This window comes from Stegodyphus dumicola, chromosome 9, assembly GCF_044657685.1.
Source record: "Stegodyphus dumicola isolate Sdum_Otavi_A_Nest chromosome 9, ASM4465768v1".
NCBI lineage: Eukaryota > Metazoa > Arthropoda > Arachnida > Araneae > Eresidae > Stegodyphus > Stegodyphus dumicola.
The window spans coordinates 60,377,915-60,397,995 of record NC_140776.1 but is presented as its reverse complement, the minus strand read 5'-3'; the positions used below and the strand labels follow the sequence as shown (position 1 = coordinate 60,397,995).

The following is a 20,081-nucleotide window of genomic DNA, read 5'->3' as shown; positions in this document are numbered from 1 at the left end:
TCCCTTTAAAAGAATTGAAAACGAAAATGAAAAAACAATTTTTTTTTTAAATTTAAATGTTAAACCTTTAACCCCTTAACTGCCGCGGGCGTATATATACGCCTTGCTCAGCCGATGCGTTAACTGCCCCAGATGCGCAGCCGATGCGTTAACTTTGCGAATAATTTAGGTGTAGCAGCGCAAAGCAAATGATAGCAGTTTGGAAGTACGTATATATACACCTGGGGCAGTTAACGCATCGGCTGAGCAAGGCGTATATATACGCCCGCGGCAGTTAAGGGGTTAAACAGAAAATCCAATGAATTAAGATGTAGTTGAAAAACCTATTTATAGTATACAAAACAAAATTAAGAACTCCCTTAATTCTCATTAGACTCTAGTCTAAATGTGAAAGGTGATACAGATTGATACGTACATTTTTTGCCATCTTGTTTTCATTGTCAAAACTAAAAAACTTTGGCAAGAAATTAATCTCTCCAAAGGCAAAAATCTTGTATGTAAATGTAATTTTGAAACCAAAATAAAAACTATGAAAATTTTAAGGAAAATTTAGGTTTTTAGTCAAAGAAAAAAAAAATTTTTTTTAAATTTAATTAAAATTTTATTTTTTAGAAACAAAAAGGGAAAAAATACAATTTAGCTTAAAACCTAATAAATTTTAAAAATCAATTAATCCTTTAAAAGTTTTCCAAAAAGTGATAAATAGTTTATAAATAAGTTTGGTAGATATGAGCAATATATCTATAAAGATGAATTTTAGTAATTAAATTTTATATACAGAAAGAGTGGAAAAAGGAAGTAAAAGAACAATGTTAGAAAAGTAAAAAGTCACGTCATGCGCTTCTCATGACGACTTTGAAAATATATAAGGCCATGTAAGTAATACAATAGTAATTAAAAGTATAAAAAAATAATAATAACCTATATACACCTTAAAACATCCTTCTTTATCCTTCTCTTTTGGAGTTTTCAGATAAAAAATTCATACTTTTAAAAGGTATTATAGGGTGTAAACTACTCCTGATTTCTTTAACATACTATTAATGAATTTTACAGGAATTTCATTATCTTTTAGAATTTAGATGCGAACTAGAATTTCTTCTTTTTGCATTTCTATTTCAATGTATACTTTCATATTCCTACTATTGTGGTTAAAAATACTATTTGCTATAACTTTTTTAGATATGTTAGAATTCCAATTAATAAATATATTAATAGAAAAATTAAAATCTTTTCTTTTATGAAAACGTTTAATTTCCTTGAGTTTATGAATACTTAGATCAAGATAAACTATTTCTGTTTGCTTTTTATTGGTTTTATTTAGTTTTAGACAACTTGGGTAGATGCTGTTTTCGATGAGATCAAAATTGTTGAAGTAATAAATTTCAATTTCTGGTCTTTGGGAAACATTAGTTCTAATTTCTTACTTTATTTTTTTTTATAATATATACATATATACATATAATTTAAGAAGGAGAACAAACTAAAAAAGACCTTTGTGGTCAAGAACTTTTGCGCATTGAGCTGCAAAATTTAGAAATAAATTAAAGGAATATTCTTAGTGCTTCCGCTAAAAAGTAGCTTTGATACTGTGGTTCTGGTGAAAAAAATTTGACATAAGTAAAATAAAGTGCAATGAAAAGTGTAAACAATATTATCACTAGAATATTTACAGATAAAATTTTAATCTAATTGTAAGTAACATGTTGATCAAGGTAAGGCAAACTTTAAACAATAGAATAAAAGTGTGACATAAGACATAAGCAAAAATACAAAAACAAAAAAGCGATAAATGGTAAATTAGCCCAATTTGAATCTCATTACCGACTCTTCAGGGGAAATTTCTAATGATTTTCGAATACAGCTCATTGCATATCGCATTTCGTCAAAATAGACAATTGAAACTGTACACGAAATTCTTTTTGAATATTAACTGAAAAAACAGTCAAAAACTTTAGTCTCGATTCTCTGTTCCATTTCCCGACATGTCCACTTGAATAAACACATTAAGGTGTAAGAAAAAAACTATACATAATGGCCTGGTTAGGCAAGTGTACAAAATAAATTAAATAGCAATTTGCTATTAATCAAAAATACAAGATTTTTAGGGAGGACCTACTAGCTTACATATAGAGTTTAAACTTTGTGAACGAAGTTAAAAAAATTTAAATAAAAAGCAAAGAAGACAATTAACCCTTTGCGGCGCACTATACGTTAATGTCGGAATTTCAACAAAAAAAGTTGTATGCAGTCTATTTAGTCCTAAAGGAGTATACAGGTAAAATTTTGTAAAAATTGCACTTACCGTTTTATTTCTGTGTGTGTTCCATGAGGTGGAACACTGCGCCGCCAGAGCTTTTAAAAGTGCGACTAAGCGAACATTGCAGTGAAGCACGAAAATGAGTAGAAGCGTTTGTATAAGAATGAAGAAACTCTGTATTTTGGCTGTATACATGGTTTTCTGGATATACACAATATTCTTGAATATATACGAATAAATGAGATAAATATCTATATACACAAGTCCTATATACAAAACTATTTACAAATTTTCCTATTTCTTAGCTTCGTGAAATTGTTCAAAGCAAGTCACACCTTTTTGATGGAAGCACAAACCAACTATGATTAAAATAATTAACTACAATTAATATTAACAATAAAGAAAAATAAGCCTATTATATATACATACACGAAAAATATCTACACAATTATTGAAAATAAATGGGAATGAGACTAAAAAGCGACAGCAAAAAATTCGCACAAGTCTAAGTAAAGATGAGTCAAGCTACTAATAAAATTCCCGCCTAAAAACTACTCCCAAAAAATTCAAGATGCCAATATTAGGGCTTTCATAACACAAAACACACCTCACTCCTCAATACTGCTTTGTTTGAATTCATCCCCCCCCCAAAGAAAAAACAACAGAAACAGAAAACGTAAACAACGGATGTTCTCTCCTAAGCACAGATGTTCTGATTCGTAACAGCATGAGATCGCTAAAGGCGCAGTGTTTCCGCTAATGGAACACCCGGTTTTATTCAATGGTTCTGCGTATGGTTTTTGTATGAAAGATTAAAAAAAATATAGAATAAATAATTTGGAGTACAGCCAGCAAAATTATGCCTAATTTTTTTCCAAATAAAATTTTTGATATCATTAAAAAAATAGAGAAAATTACTTGAAAAAAAAGTGGATTTTAATAACACATAATAAATGAAAATTCTGTGTCTCCTTATGGTATGCTGCTATCTACTGTTTAAAAAAAAAGTTCAAAGCATATTATAAAGGCATTTTTATCTATTTACAGTTGAATTTAAAGGTTTCATAAGCGATTCAATTTGGGAGTTCCAGGTAGTGGAAGAATGAGCCACAAATGGTTAAAAGAATTGAATGGGTCTTGCAATGACCAAAAATTAATACAAGGGAAACAAAAAATTTTTTTAAAAACAGACCTGGAACAGCAACATTTACATACACGACCCATGTTAACTCAAAAGGATGATTGCCTCCAGAAAAGAAGTAGCTAACCAACTAGGCAGGATGACATAAAAGGGAAAAAAAAAACATCATGATGAAAGAGCCAATGAAATGTGACTGACCGTTGGCATAAACCTGACTCAGTGTGAGGGGGGTGGCAATTTGCTGAAGAATGCAGAAATTGTTCAAGATGGCGTCTTGCTCGACGAGTTTTAAAGAAATTGGGTGTAGGTGAAAGAAAAATGGCTAATTCTACAAAATGTTAAAAATTGGCCTCAGAAAGTAAGAATAAATTAGAAAAAATAGTAAATTGTTAATTAAAGTTGTAATTCTTTTAGATAGAGGGCTATCAAGCTACTTGAAATGAAATGGCCCATAAAATCAATAACAGGATAGATATGGCCAGAAAAAGCTTAAAATCTATTCAAGAATAGAATTAGAAGTACTGTGCCAAATTTGAAGTGCAAAATTGAAGCTGTGAGAGGAATTAATTTTACATTTATACACTAGATCCTTTGAATCAGCCATCCACTTCACACTGTCCCATAGGGCTTTAAGCATAAAATTTCAGTATCTAACTCAAAAAATCTAAAAGAAAAAGCTAATGTCAGCTTTTTTTTAATGCATTTTTAATGACTTTTTGTAGGAATAAGGTTGTTCTGCAAGATAATTACAAAGTAGAGTACTTCTTCTTGGAGGTGTTTTGTAGTATTACAGATTCTTTTAATTCTAAGCAGTTGTGCATTAATTGTATTAACTATGACCCTTTTAGAAATATTAGAATTCCAGTAAGTTAATTTAAGTGTTGGAAAGTTGAAATCTCTGTGTTTATCGTAGATTTTCAAAAAATTGTAATGTAGAATATGCAAATCAAGATAAACTATATCATTTTGCACTGTATTAGTAGTATTAGGTTGGAGGCAAGAAGGGAAGATATTAGCTTTTTCAATTTTGTTGAAGTTGTTGAAGGTAATTATATCATCAATATAATGAAAGATGTGTTGGTAATATTTTTTATCTCCAATATTTAGTAAACGTACAAAAGTTAATTTTTGTGTGAAAAGGAATAATTCACAGATTGCTGTTGAAAAGTTGCTGCCCATAGGTATTCCCTGTATTTGTTTAAAGATGTTGTTATTAAATTGAATATAATTGTTGAAAAGAATGCTTGAAAGAAAAAGTTGCCAATTTTCAGTAGATAATGTAGTAATCTTGGGAAATAAATTAGGAAGAGTAAGCAAGCTGCTATGAATTTCTTCAAGTGGTAAAGTAGTATAAAGGTTCTCAAAGTCATAGCATTGGATATGTTCTATTTTAAGTGAATTTAAGGTCTTAAGAATTTGTTCGTTGCTTGATATCATCTAGTTGCAATATTGATCTTTAAAATCATAATTATTGATAATGTCTCGAATGAGATGAAATTTTTGCGCAAAGAGATAATCTAGCACCTTTAAATAACTTCTGGTACTGTTGGCTATGTATCTGAACTTAACAGGAGTCTTATGAAATTTTGGAAGTGCATAGAGATTAGCAAACCTGTTATTAAATTTATTGGGACGGATTTTAAGTCTTTTATGAAGTGCATTAAATTTATTGAGAAGTATCTTAGTGCTGGTAAAGATGTTTTGATAGGTGCAAGTGCTATGCAATTCCTTATGCAGAATGTTGTAATAATTTTTTTTTTTTTTTTTCAAATGACTGAAATTGTTACTAGCTTTGTCAATCTTTGTGATGATAAAAGTTTTCTTGTAGTTTATAAATATGAGATTCTAGATGACTTTTATTGTGGATATGATTGAAATTACGCAACTTGAAAAGCGTAAGTTTAAAATCTTTAATAAGAGCTGCTTTCCATTCAAGAAATGTAGTTGTAGGCAAGTTGATGCTATTACTAGCTAAAACAATGAATTTATCAAGATCATTGCTGAACTGTTTTAAGCAAAAGTGTTTATTAAGACTGAAAGTTGGACGAAATTTGGTACTTAGTTGCATGAGTTCTTGCAGTTGCACATCTTCAATAATATTGAGATCTGTTATAATATGTTGGTGAAAAGGATCTACAAATTTATTGTAAACAGGAAGCTGGCAATTTCATATGCTGTCATCTATTACATTGGGGTGGTTAAGTATCATGTGACATTAAATTTTCAGCATTTACAAAGCATATTGCTTCATTTAATTATTTCTAAAGTTTTTAACTGAGCAAGTAATTAAAAGTAAAGAGGGAGCTAGCCTGCTTTACAGTGTTGTTTTGAAAGGAAGACTAACCTATCATTAAACTGGAACTGTTAACAGTATCAGGTAACCAATCAACTTAAGCTTTAAAAAAAAAAAAAAAAAAAAAAAAAAAAAAAAAAAAAAACTTTTTGCGCTTAAAGCTGCGAAAAAGATAAGATAATTAAAAAAGGAGAACAAACTAAAAAAGGCTCTGGATTTATATTTTTTCAATAAATAGAATGATTGTTATCTAGTTTTATCCACTTCACTTTTATGCTTAAAAAACATTTCTTGATATGCAGATTTTTTTTTAGTTGTGAAATTTTGTAAAATTAGTGTTTTATTGGATAACTTATTAGCTAAGCAACTTTTCCATAATTGTTGTGGAAAATTTATTCATAAGTAATAAATATTCCCATTTAATTTTCAGGAAATCGGAAAGTGTGGAATATCCTCCTCATTTATCAATAACATTGACAAACCTTTTACACTTTGTTTTGGTTCATACTCAGCCTAGAGTTCGGTGGACTGTTGCAATGGAGATGTGTAATCGAGACTGTATAGCTTATAATCTTATCATGTCAGCTAAAGAACTCAGGAGGCTATTTCGAGAGCATCGAATATTACTTAACAATTTGCATTTTGTTCAGAAAACAATTTATGGACCAAAAAGACCAAAATCTTCAGTATCCAAACCAAATGGAGTCAAAGAACCTAGTATGAGCTATTTAAAGTCTGTTTACATACCAGAAGTTGTATACCGTATCCATAAAAAGCGAGCACAGATCAAACAAGCTTTACAGTTACAGTCTGTGTTGAAGAAGAAGAGAAATATTTATCTAAAAGAAAAGAAAAATGGAGTTCTGCATGGAGCTGAAAGTAGTTTAGGGAAATCTGCTAAAAAATCAAAGTATATTGCTATCAAGCAAAAGATCAAGAAAGATGAATTATGATATAACAGCTAATGGTTTTAGGTTTTAATTTAGGTAGTTAGTGATTTTAAATTAATAATTTTAATGCAACCCTGCATACACTTATTCTTTTTTCATTTTTAGAATTTCTTATGCCAAATATAATTGTAGATTGTCTATTTTCTTTGATGGAGATTTTTGCTGAGAGGTCCAAATCAGATTTTTCAATTTGATTACATTCCTTCAGGTTTTAAATATGTGTATCTTAATGATTCATATTGATAAGAAGTCAGGAGTATATAAGAATTTTACTCAAAGAATTGCTTTTTTTGTGTGTGTGTGTGTGTGTGTTTAGATTTTTGAAAATTCTAGTGTTAAGTAGATAATTGCTTATAATTTTCAAATAATATAATTTGAGGAAATATCCAAATTTCATATATATTTAAATTCACAAAAATTTTTTCATTATATCTCTTTCTTAAAAGTTGCTTACATAAGATTTCGAATCAAATTAAAGACTATATTTTTTCATTTCAAAAGAAGTTAAGTAAATTAAAACTAGCCACTAATATTTTTCATTGGTTTGAGCAAAGCTAGAAAATTTTTATTGAAATACTTTGTTTGTTAATTAAATTGTATGACTTATGAATACAATGTCACTCTCCATTCAATCATAATATTTCAGTAATTAGTGATAAGTATAGTACAAATACATATCACCTATAAATAAGCCAGTTCATTCGAGCACTGCTATCTATTTTCTTTTCTAATGTGTGCATTTGACGGCACTTAATTTATAATAGTATTTCCAGTGCATATAATTGCAGTTCCAAAAAAATATGTCATTTTATGTCATGAACCTATTATGAGGCTGAAGATGGTCATTTTCTTTAATCCTGTTTTTAATGTTCAGATGCCTTACCTGTTATTGAAATCAATTGGACAAAACGCATGTACTTCTTTTCATGTGGCAAAGCTTGTAATAATTTGATAAATGCATAATATTGAATATTCAGTGGATATAAAGATATATCAGGTTTTAATTTTAAAAAAGTAATTATAAGTTACAGTATATAAATAGCTGCATAGCATTCAATATAGTTACTTAGTTTTTGATTTCATTATTTGCATATAGTGGTTTAAAGAAATTTTGATACAGTCTATTTGGTTTGATGAAATGTAATTGCTTGTGAAAAATAATTAATGCTTTGTAAAATAAATACACTTTTAACTTCATGCGGTGAAGTGTTCTACTGAAGTAATATATCTCTCTTTTAAATTTATAACAAATCTTAGTTGTATAGTAATAAATCTTTATTTTTCAATTGCTTCAAAATGGGTTTTAAATAAAAGGATTTGCAGGTTTATAATGTAAACTGCTATAGTTAGATGCAAATTTACTTATCCTGTTTAATGTGTGCAGGGTTTGCATAAGCTCTGGTACTAATAAGTTTGTGATGGCTTGAAAACCGTCCTATGTGCTTATTGTACAGTTGTATATAGAATAGATTATTTGTGCAATATCCTGCAATGCCTAGTTCTGTAAATTGTGCTGTGATATATGTGGAAGATTTATTCATTGTATTCATTTCGTATACTATGAATACTAAACTTGTATTAAGGACTTTTATAGCATATCTGATTCTCTGTAATCTGTCTATTTTGGGTAAGAAAGTAAATTATAGCACTATATTTAACAGTGCTATTAATTAAATAGTGCCTATGACTAATATAAAGGAAATAGTATGTTTCTGCTTTATAGGGTAGTACAGGAACAATATTTAAAATTAGAAAATCTTCTTTCTTGTACATACTAAAAGCAAATTTTATTATTTCATTAAGTCTTATTTCAAAAATTCATTTTTTAAAACATTATATTGGTCATATTAATGCAATTGGCAACTGGCAGTATATGCTCAATGAATTATTAGTTAGTGAAAGTAATTATAAGATTATTAAATTTTTTAACACTGCTTTTCTCTGATAACTATAGTAAAAGTTTTTTGGCAGATCAGACTTAATAATTTTATATTTTGTTATTGATTTCAAAAGCATTCTTTTTATTATTGTTGTTATTATTTGCAAAAGCAGCCTTTTTATTATTATTATTTTGCAATAATAGCTTTTGTTATGTTTGTTACGTTAATAGATTTACATATGTAAAATAAAACTTAAAATTATTAGGAAAATCATAATTATGATTATAACTCTTTTTTATTAGTTATTAATCTTCTTTTATAGTTTCAGTGTTGGTTTTAGTGAAATAAAAATATATGTGAATAATATCAGATATATTTCATTTTCACTCCCCTCCCCCCTTTTTTTTTTTCCAAATCAGGGAAAATTTAACTATTTAGATTACCATTAATTTTATAATTGAGATATTTGCCCATTTCTATGCTATATTTTGTTTTCTGAGAAAATCTGATGATCTCTGTTTATTTATCTTAAAATGGCAATTATTTAATGCCCAGTTTTAGATTAAATGTATGTCAAAAATTTTTTTCAATTAAAAAAAAGTATAATTTTTCTTAGCTCTAAAGTTTCTTGGAGCATTGTTGCATTTTGATATTTTCTTAGTTATTAATTTCTCCTTGAATAAAAATTTAACACATCAGTGATATTAATAATCTTCATTGCTCTAGATATATGGTTTTTATTTTAAATTATTAATGCAGAGTCCTGACTAACCAATATTACATATTTTCTGAGGTAAATGTAAAGGGTAGTAAATTGCTATTATTATTTTCATTTCATGTAGTTCTATATGCACTCTATGCATGTGCTTTTAATCTCTGCTGCCTGATTTAGTGTCATTGCTATTGAAACATTTTTGTGTATTAAGCAGCAAGAAGACATTAATAATTGCTGATATTTTGATGCTGGATTGTCTGTGGAACACAGCAGTGAAATATATATACATAACACCTCGTTCATCTTTAAAATGATAGCATATAAGAAGGTTAAAAGAATCAGCCAGTGTCTGAGTTATCTGCAGATATTGCGATATCAATTATAAAATTAATAGCTAATAACACTGGGAAACTGAAAAAGTTTTAAATTGAAAATTTGACATGTGTAACAAATAATATAATGTAGTGAAAAAGTTGGTTGTGAAAAATGCATTCTTCTACTTGTTGGTAGGGAAAGGGGGAAAATATTGATTTTTCTTCACTGAAGTGAAGAAAAATCAAAGCACCATGGATATATGATTGCTTTAAAATTATGCTTCAGATGGGGGTATGCAAATGACTGTAGTATTCATTGGCAACAAGTGTCTAAATATAGTACTGAAACAAGTTGCTGTAATGACTGCTTTAAAATTATGCTTCAGATGGGGGTATGCAAATGACTGTAGTATTCATTGGCAACAAGTGTCTAAATATAGTACTGAAACAAGTTGCTGTAATTTGTTGATTATCAGTTTTATAATTTTCTATAAACTCATTCCCTTAACAGAAGATTTATCCTGTGCTATTTTGGTCAAGGAAGATTGCAGTAGTTGAAGTATTGAACTTTTATTAAGACTAGGAACTAAAAACTGCACATTTTTGTTGTATCAAAATGGGAAATTCTAAATAAACTTGCAATTTTCAAATAATAGTGAAAAATGAATTTATAAGAGCAGAAGGGATTATTCTGTATAATTTGGTGGGAGGAAAGAGAAATCCCTTGAATTGAAGCATCATAAATTTTTAAAACATAAAACAGTGAACTATTTGTTTAAAGTGTAAAGGATAATTTTTATATGCCTTTTATCTTTATTATTCTCTAAATAAATATCAAAACTAAATTAATTGTTTTTTTTAATTTGTATTAATTTATTAATTATTCTTGCTTTAATGTAGTAATTTTGTATGACTCAAAATCTGCAAAAATTTCAAATCCACTCAATCTCAGGTTCCAAACTCTGTAAATCTTTCATCCACTACTGCATCCAAATTTATTTTTGATACTTTTTATTGTGTACCTCTGTCTCTTCTTAAAGCAAGCTATTCATTTTAAAATGGAACTAGAAAAATATGCATTTTTTCTTCTTAAAACACTTTTTAATATATTACTGATTATTTTTTTCTTTGTTTTGTCTTATAATACTAAATTCATAAAAGTAGGAAAAGCAATTTGAAAGTAAAAATTCATAAAAGTAGAAATAGCAATTTTAAAGTAATGTGGGATATAAATCATTGAAATCATTAGTATTAGAAATCTAAAGAGTCTTTCATTCATTTTTAATCTGAGGTAGCATGTAGTTGCATTACTTCAGTTAATTGAGTATCTATTACTATAATGCATTACAGAAGAAATTAACATAACTGCCAATTCTTTCAGTTTGTTATTGCCTTTCCTGGTCCATATTTCCCAGTTTGTAATTTTAACCTTTTATTTAAAAAAATATTTCCCAGCAGAAATGAAATTTATTGAATCAATGAAACTTAAATTGTGCAAATTCCATACACCCAAACTTTAATTTTCAGCATAACGTTTTATTATTAAATTTCATTTGACCTGAATTACCTTAGTCTGCTCTAGATATCTGTAGAACTTTTTAGAATATTTAGCCAGTGTTTTATTAGTTAATATTTGTATTTAATTAATTTATTGTTAATTCTATTTTTATCATATTTTGATGAATTAAAGCTTTCCTACTCATGATTTTCTCAGTTTAAGTGTAGGAAAATTTTTTAACTGAAATTAGGCAATGACTATAAAAATTATAATATCTAATTAAATATTTTTTTGCATCAGAATCATATTCTAAATAGTTAAATAACATGAATCGCGCATTAAAGGCAGTTTGAAGTTCGATTGAAATCATCTTGCCATGCAGCACGAAAACCTCCCTTAAACTCCTGGTTTTTGCATGAGAACCCTCCTCTCTTTCATATTTTAAAATTGGAAACTATGATGAAATTGTTAATGAATTTTTTAAAAAATCTTTGATGACATATTCATATCACATTTATGGATATTTATGAATTTCCTTCTTGTGAAAAGAAGTTGATGTACTGAAGCTCGCTAACATTGATAACATTAAAAAATTAAATATTTTAGATAAAGTGTGTAATTTTTTTCATTGTGTTGTTTGGCAGTTTGAAGCAATTTATCAAAAATTTTTAATAGATTTATGAAATCTAAGAATATTTTTTGTAATTTAAGCCAGCTAATAGGTAATATTTTAGTATTTTTAATTAAAAATTACTTTATGTTAGAAATTTCCACAGAAATAATCAGGAAAAATTGTGATTGTGTTTTATTGAACGTATTAACAGAGTATTTATAAAATTCTTTTGTGTGGTTGTAATGTATACTGAAAGGCTATGTAATTAATCATCCTGAACACACACTTTTTTGGCAGCAATTAAAATTGTTGATTCTCCTTTAATAATTCGAAAAATTCATATTTTGGTTAGAATGATTCAGCCATAAAATGTAATGTTTCCCCCCCCCACTAAGCGTGTTTCCGTACTTTAACGGCTTGAGAAATATTTATATAGATATCCATATATAGTCAGAAGCTTTGTTAAAAATAGTTACATTGAAAAATTCCTACTTTTGTATTCAAAAGTCTGTATTTTTTTGGTGAAACACGACTTTTGAATATTTTATGTGAAAATTCTATTGAATATTGCAATATATATGATTTTGTTTTCTGGCTGTTATATTCATTTCATTGTTTAGCTATATGAATTAATTGTTGTCTAAAATTTTAAAAGTGTTAACTCTTCAGTGTTCAGGATAACTCAGCTGTGATTATTATACACAGTAAATTATACTCTGCAATTTTCTTACATAATGGGGAAAAAACTGATATACAAGAATCATTCTTTAGAAGAAAATATGTGCATATAAATAAATACTGCAGTATGTTATGCTGTTTTCTATCAAATTTGATTATGTATAAGATTTTTTTTTTTTTTTTTTAATTTTATTTCATTCTGTTAACTTATATACATTGTAGTTCCTTATTTGTAATTCCTTTTTTTCCTCCCTTTACGTTTGAAATTTGCTCAAATGGAATAATAGTACATGTATTATTTATTTATGTGTTGTTTTGATTTTTTTTTTTTTTTTTTTTTTTTTTTTTTTTTTTTTTTAATGAGATTAGAAAATAATAAAATTTTTACTTCTCATACTGTGTCTGTTTTTTCTAAACATTTCAGTTTTATGCCAGAATATAAATTATTTTGAAGCACTGTTATAACTTGGAGCATTACCTTAAATATTTCTTCCTGTCCAGTGGCACCAGATATTTGCTCAGAAGTAATTTGTCGGAATTGTCTTAACATATCCGTCATTTAGCCATCTCGTTTCTGAGAACAGTAAGGTGTTTATTTCTGTAGCATTTACATCAAAGATAATTCAGTGATTTTTGCATTCTAAGATAAAAGTAATACAAGTGTTCTTTCTTTTCCTTTTTTTATAGATATAGATTATTCCACTGAGGATTGCAATAGTATAAGCAGTTACCACTAGCTTATTTGGAAAACATCTTTTAAGTTTTTCTAAGCTTGCAGAGGTTTAGAAGATGAACATATTTAAATACTATCAAGCATCCTTCTGAGAAGTATATGGCAATATTTCGTGGAAGACATGAATAATCATTTCAGCAGTCAACTCAAAAGTCTGAATACTGCAAAGTTTAGCTATCTTGAATGTATTCTCTTAAAGCTAGAATGAGGGTTTTAGATTAGTTTTCACCTGTCTCTAATGTCTGTTAATTCATCTGGAACAATTCAATAATTGTCTGAGTTTAATAATAAAACATTTACTGAAAACTACATTTAGGTTACAAAAACCTTAAAACACTTCATCTGCGCTACTTTTGAGAGATGATTTAAATAAATTATTCTTTGTGGTTCTGGATATTCATTTGGCTTGATGGCAGATTCCATTAGTAACTAACTTCTCAGTATTGGACTGACTATAGCAGTTATGACAGTATATTGAAATATTGGTTCAAAATTTTAATAATGTCAGTTTTTACTTGTTAGTCTCTTATTTCTTTACAAATTAGTAGTCATTTGATTAACATAAAACTAAGTGCATGGGAAGTTGACAATTTTCTGCATTCACTGTATTTTATCTTATGCTTTTACTATTATTACTATTGAAACATTGAATAGTGAATTTCTCGTCTCCGTTTGCTACTTTTGGAGAACTTTTATTTCAGAAATATAGTATCCACTGCTTATTAAAATCACTTCTGTTCTGAACATATTTCAGTTTATTAAGCTGCTAAGTTTTATTAGGTGGTGTATTGCAAATTGTGATATCAATTTTGAATTTTTCTAGTAAAATAATAACTAATTTAATAATTAATCCTAAAATGGTATTTAAAAATTAGTGCTAAAATTAAACTATGCAGTTTTGAAATTCATTTTTCAATATAAAATATTTTCATAGTTATATTCTTGATGAAATTTAATATCTTACAAACAACTATTCTATTTATGTTCATTTCAAATCGTTCAACGACCTTTTTTTAATTGTATTCTCAGTTTTATGAAATTCCTGGTAGCTTTTTTGATAAGCATCTTTTAGTTTCAAGAGTTTTTCTTAGTGTTTTCTGGATTTGTGATTCTGAAATAAAATGATTCATGTTGGCATTGATGATGGATTTGATTTGATGTTGTCATATTATCACTTTTTTTCTATTTCACTTTCACTTTTAGTTTCTGCAGTTCTTTGAACACTCTCTAATCAAGTTTTACACATGCTTTCTCAATGTTTTTGTGAATTGACATGTATTATAAAAATGAATCTTCATAACTTCCATTATTGGCATCTTAAATATTAGCTATAGCTTGCGGTTTCTTCTATATAAAAGTCACATTTAAAAAAAATTAATTTGATTTTAAGAGATTAAACCCATGCATTGACCATATGACTGCATGTCCTCTAGCAGAGCTATTGACTTATTGCCTTCAAAATGCTTATATTTTCATAAAATTCAGTTCTGACCTTCATTTTCAGAACATATTTCTGTAATGACATTTGAAAGCTTTTATAATCCTCTAGTATAAAGGCTGAACGTTAGAATTTGTAGGCTAAATCGCAGAATAGGCTGCAATCAGTCGATGCTGTGTTTACTTGTCTTATGCTTGGACATGCCTTTTTATGACATAATATTGGTTATGCCTTTTCTTAAAAACAAGTTATAAGTATGCTATAGCTTCATATTTAAAGAAAACTTAAATTATATTGTAACTGAGTTGAAATGTTAGAGATTTTTTTTAATTATTATAGGTTTATAATGTTCTGTGCTAGATTTTTTTTAATTATAAATATACTTTTGTGTGGTAGTTTTAGCATTTAACGCAACGTGTTATCTCTGACAAATGTCTTATTAAGATACCGAAGGATTGAAAATGATTATTACCAAATGATTGAAAATATTCAATGCATGATTTAAAAATTACAATTTTCTCAAAATTCAGAAAAGAATTAACGTTTTGATTATTAGAGTGTGTCTGATTCGATGCTTTCCGCAGAATGGATAATTATCTGAATCTGTATTTATCAGTTGGAGCGAAAAGGTAAAAAAAGCGTGATTGAGTGGTGTATGGAGAAACGTTTGATTGCAAGACCATATAAATGACCCAATTTGTGAAAGTGATATGAAAGTAGTAGAGGGAAAGAACTGTATAGATGGTTTTGAGCGAATGTGTACTGGAGGCGAATGTAAACATCGAATTACAAGGTTTGTTCAAAAGCACTCGTTGTTTGCGAAAAGTAAATTGAGTATGTGTGGTGTTTTGCGAGTTACCTATATGCGATTGGGTAACTGTGGGAATGATTTTATACGATCGGAATTACGTATTGCTAAAAATACGGCGACAGATTGGAAACGTTTTTGTAGGGAAGTGTGCATGGAGTTATGCTTGAAGAAGAATGTGGTGCTTGAAGAAGAATGAGATGGGGTGCAAAAGGAGAGGACTGAAAGTAAATTTCATTTATTATTATTGACTTAAGTAAAATATCAGGTGTTTGTCAAATATGGCAATTTGGTAGTTACTGAAGGATTGAAAATGATCATTACCAAGCGATTGAAAATATTGAATACATGATAGCTTTATTTTTGTTTTGTGTCATTTTTCTAGAAACATTTTTTTTTTTTTTTTGCAACTCGAATCAATGGTGTTGGTTATGCGCAAGTGTCTGCAATTCTCTGATTTTTTTAAAGTGAAACCAGATTTCTGAGTATAGTATATGAGCAATGCAGAGTTTATTCAATGTCTGATTTTTTTAAGTGAAAACTAATTTGCGTGTACGTGGGCAAAGCCAATGTATTTCGCAATACCGAGTTTGAGCAATTCTCTGACGTTTTTTAAGTGAAAATAGATTGATGTGTACATGGGCAAACCCAATGTGGTGTGCAATTCTTTGGTGTTTTTTTAAGTGAAAATAGATGGATGCGCACAGGGACACCGACTTTGTGCAATTCTTTGATGTTTTCGAGCAAATACTGATCATTGTGTACAAGAGAAAACGAAGTTGTGTGTGATCCCGAGCGGTAATGTAACTTTTTTTTAAGTGCAATGCTGTTTATGTACAAATTTAAAATACACAGTCATTTGTGTTTTTTAAATTTGTATTGTTTTGTTTATTGTAAATCATATTTGTGACATCTTTTTTGTTTTTTAAATTGTATTCATTATTTTAATACGTAGTGTTTGGTATCATAATTGCACTTGATAATATGTGTATGTGAAGCATTGCTTAAGTGTTCAAAATTTGTAGTATTTTCTTATATTATTTTCTTTTGTGGTGAGAAATTAGATTTTTTTTAGTCCAAAGGGACTAAAAGACTGTAAGCTTTGACCCTATGTTTTTCTATTATTGTAAATTAATTTTACAATGTTTAGTCCAAAGGAACTAAAAAAATCTGCAAGTTGTCCCTACTCCTCCAGGACCTTGTCCCTGATGGACCATTGTTTTCATTTTGTGTTGAATCACTATAAATGTCCGTTTCATTTTTCAAACTGTTGCCGAAAAATGTAAAGAGTCTTGCATTATATTTGAAGAAATAAAAAATGAAAAATATGCATAAATGTATGTATATTTCTTGCATTGTGATAAAACAACGGTACAAAGAGCCATTGAATTTTGAGTGACGTAATCCTACTGCGAATATGGGCATGTGGAAGCACAAATTTGGAATTTTGTTTTATTATCGATTTCATATTTTGTAAAACTTTAATTAATTTTTGAGTAACAAACTTAATGATTTGAAAGCTAGCAATGGCAACAATCTACAGGGGGGGAACCTTTTTATCTCCACAGCACGGAAATGTGTATTGGAAATTGTAAAGATAGGCTCATTTTAAAATTATTTTGCGACATTGCTATTGAAGTGAATTTTATGGTTTAAGTGTGAAGAACATGATATTTAATAAATAAAGGTAACACACAAAATGTTAAAAAAGGCCCTTTGGACGTAATATAAAATCTGAAACCTTTCAGTTTTTATTTATTTATTTATTAATGCATAGAATTCTAGTATGCCTACAGAGAATATGATGCGATTTAGGAATTTAAGAAACTGATGTGAAAGCTGTGTAATGATGTTCATGTGCAATAAAAAATATTCTTCTGGTTTTATTAAAGTTTAAATTTTGTATAAATGCTAGACTTAAAAATCTTTGAAGTATTGAAGCTGTATGAAATACAAGTATGAGAGACTACGACGTTGTTTATCGTTTTAATAACTGATAGAATTCGCTCACTGTATTATAGTAATTTTAAATATAAACAATTTACCGTAATTTCCGGAAGAAACGCCGCGGCGTTTACGTGTTTAAAACTTAAATTTTCAGCGGGTGCGGCGTTTCTACCCATGCGGCGTTTACGTGCACTAAAAATAAAATATTTCCTATGATGGTCATTGTACATAGTTTGGAAGGCCTTGTCATTGTGCATAGACTGGTGCTGTTCCCTCATAAAAGACCACTCAGTTGCTTTTTGCGAACGTTATTTTGTTTACATTCTTTCCCTTGAACGGACTTACATGCCTTATTCACCCTAAACGAGATCTCAGAACAATAACATTCTTCCCCCTTTCAAATCAACATTCTCATCAGTTCGAATAGTCTCTCTCCTCTGCCATTCGATGAATCTTCCAGGACCCATCCTCTCCCCACCCCTGCCTTTTTTGCAATTTAAAAAAATTTGAAAACAAAGGCGGACACGACTCCACCTGCCTCGCAATAACGAACTCTGACGTATTTCCGCTTTCAGCATGAATGGATTTTTCTTGGCATTCTGCCAGATACATATCCCATCAGTTTGGGTACAAGTACTTGTTGGATAGTTTTTAAGAAGGGAGCGGAAAATTTTTGAAAATGTCCCTAAACGGCACAGAAGCTATACTGCTGGTTTTAAGCTTAATGTAATTTCACGTGCTGAACAAATTAGGAATCGAGCAGCAGCTCGAAAGTTTGAAGTGGACGACAGATGTATTCGACGCTGGAGAACTGAAAAAGCACTTCTTAAAAATATGCCACAACAGAAACGAGCCAAAAGAAGTGGTACTGTAAGGTGGCCAAATCTAGAGGACGACATTGCAAACTGGATAAAGGAGCAACGAGGAAAGGGAATGTCAATTTCGACTGTAAAAATTCGCTTACAAGGAAAATTTATAGCAAAACGAATGAACATAAATGATTTCAAAGGAGGTGTAGCAGATTTATGAAAAGAAAAATATTTCTGTGCGTACTAAAACAACAGTCGGGCAACAATTACCAATGGGCTGGCAGGATAAAAAGTCATCTTTTCTAAAATATGTGACAGCTATTATTGACAAAAAAAAAAAAAAAAAAAAAAAAACTTCTTCGGTCGCAGATAATAAATATGGATGAAACGCCGTTAGCTTTCGACTCTCCTGCAAACAGAACTGTTGATGAAACTGGTGCAAAAACTGTATCTATGTTTATGACGGAGCATGAAAGAACGTCATTTACATGTGTATTAGCTTGTGCCGCAAACGGTGACAAGCTAAAGCCGATGATCATTTTTAAACGAAAGACTATTCCGAAGGGAGATGGTATGTCATATATCAGGACTTAGGTTGAGTTTTTGCATCTATACGGCCCACGACGATGTCACGCGCAATTTAATCTATTGCGGCGTTTCTGTGTAATTTTAATTTTTTCCCCGCCATTTTTCTCGAGTGCGGCGTTTACGCTGATGCGGCCTTTCTTCCGGAAATTACGGTATTATACTTATTTTTAGTAACGCCTAAGCTTAAATGTTATAAATGGGAATTTAAGTAAAGAGTTTGATATTAATTTACAATAATAAATAATTCATTATTGTTATTTTTAAAAGAAAATAGGAAGGCATCTTCCATAACAGCAAATGGTGAAATGTGTATATATTGTACATAGTACTATTATCTTTATTTTATCTTCATTGTGTCATTTTACCAGTGTCTTTGAAACTTTATAGACTTATGGACATGATCCGTGTACCTGGATCTTCAAAGCACTGATCTTATATTTGTCATTTTCGTAATCTTCTTATTGTTATATCAGAGACTTTGTAATATTGTGGACTTATGGACATGATCCGTGTACCTGGATCTTCAAAGCTGTGATTATTTATTGCTAGTGTAAAATGTTTTTCACCATTTGCTACTTCACTCAAATACCGCCGTCCCTATATGTACATAGTGTATAGTTTCAGTAACTCATGTGCCTCAGTGTTATACAAGAACTTTAGTGTTTAATTTCTCAGACCAAGACTTCACTGAATTGTGATATCTACTATTTCAAGATGCATTGGCTGTGGACAGTTCACGGGAGGGTGACCCCCACGTGTCTACCACTGTCCAATCTGTGTTTTACAGCAAGGATGAATTTGAATATTTTGTTTAGCTAATCTGTTGCACTTAGTTGTGCCATTTGTCTTTATTTAGATCGCGATATTAGTTTAATTATTCCAATCTGGATAACCTGTTTCAAAACTTGATAATTATTAATATATCCAATATTTCTCATTGCACGCGTAAGCTGCTTTGCTCGGAGTCTGAACTTGGGTGGGTAACAACCCACGTGACAGGCTCCTGCCAATCATCTCCCTCCACTCCACCTACATTTCACAAAATTTGACAAGTTTCGCCTAGTTGGCGCGGCGTAAATCGCCTTAATTAAAAACTTAAGTACCAACGCCTTAGGTCAATTTACCAACAGAGACGGTTAAAGTAGTGATTGGCTACTAATTGCTGCCTAGCCATTGACTCGATTTCGATTTCAGTTCGTAGTAGTTGCTTAGTTTGTTGTTGTTTCGTGCTCTTGTTGATTGTAGCGAATTCGCGGATTAGCGTTCTTTAGCTGTTTTGAATTACGTTCTATTGGATATTTGAGTAGTTAAAAGATAACTGCTGTGAGATATTGTAATACTGCATGATAATTTGAGAAAATTTAAGCATTTTTGTTGTGATAATAATAAATTTTTGTTCATTTTTTATCGGACTTA

General features: G+C 29.5%; 1 protein-coding gene across 2 annotated transcripts in view; it reads left to right on the top strand.

Moving 5' to 3' along the window:
* The window catches only part of LOC118180005 (thioredoxin domain-containing protein 11), a 72,407-nt gene extending 60,283 nt beyond the window's left edge, over window positions 1-12,124 (top strand). For both annotated transcript variants that reach the window (XM_085823508.1, XM_085823507.1), the window contains exon 13: window positions 6,125-12,124. In XM_085823508.1, coding sequence (XP_085679634.1) covers window positions 6,125-6,647 — 523 coding nt within the window. In that variant the 3' untranslated portion in view covers window positions 6,648-12,124. The remainder of the gene's footprint in view (window positions 1-6,124) is intronic.
* Window positions 12,125-20,081: the final 7,957 nt, after the last annotated feature.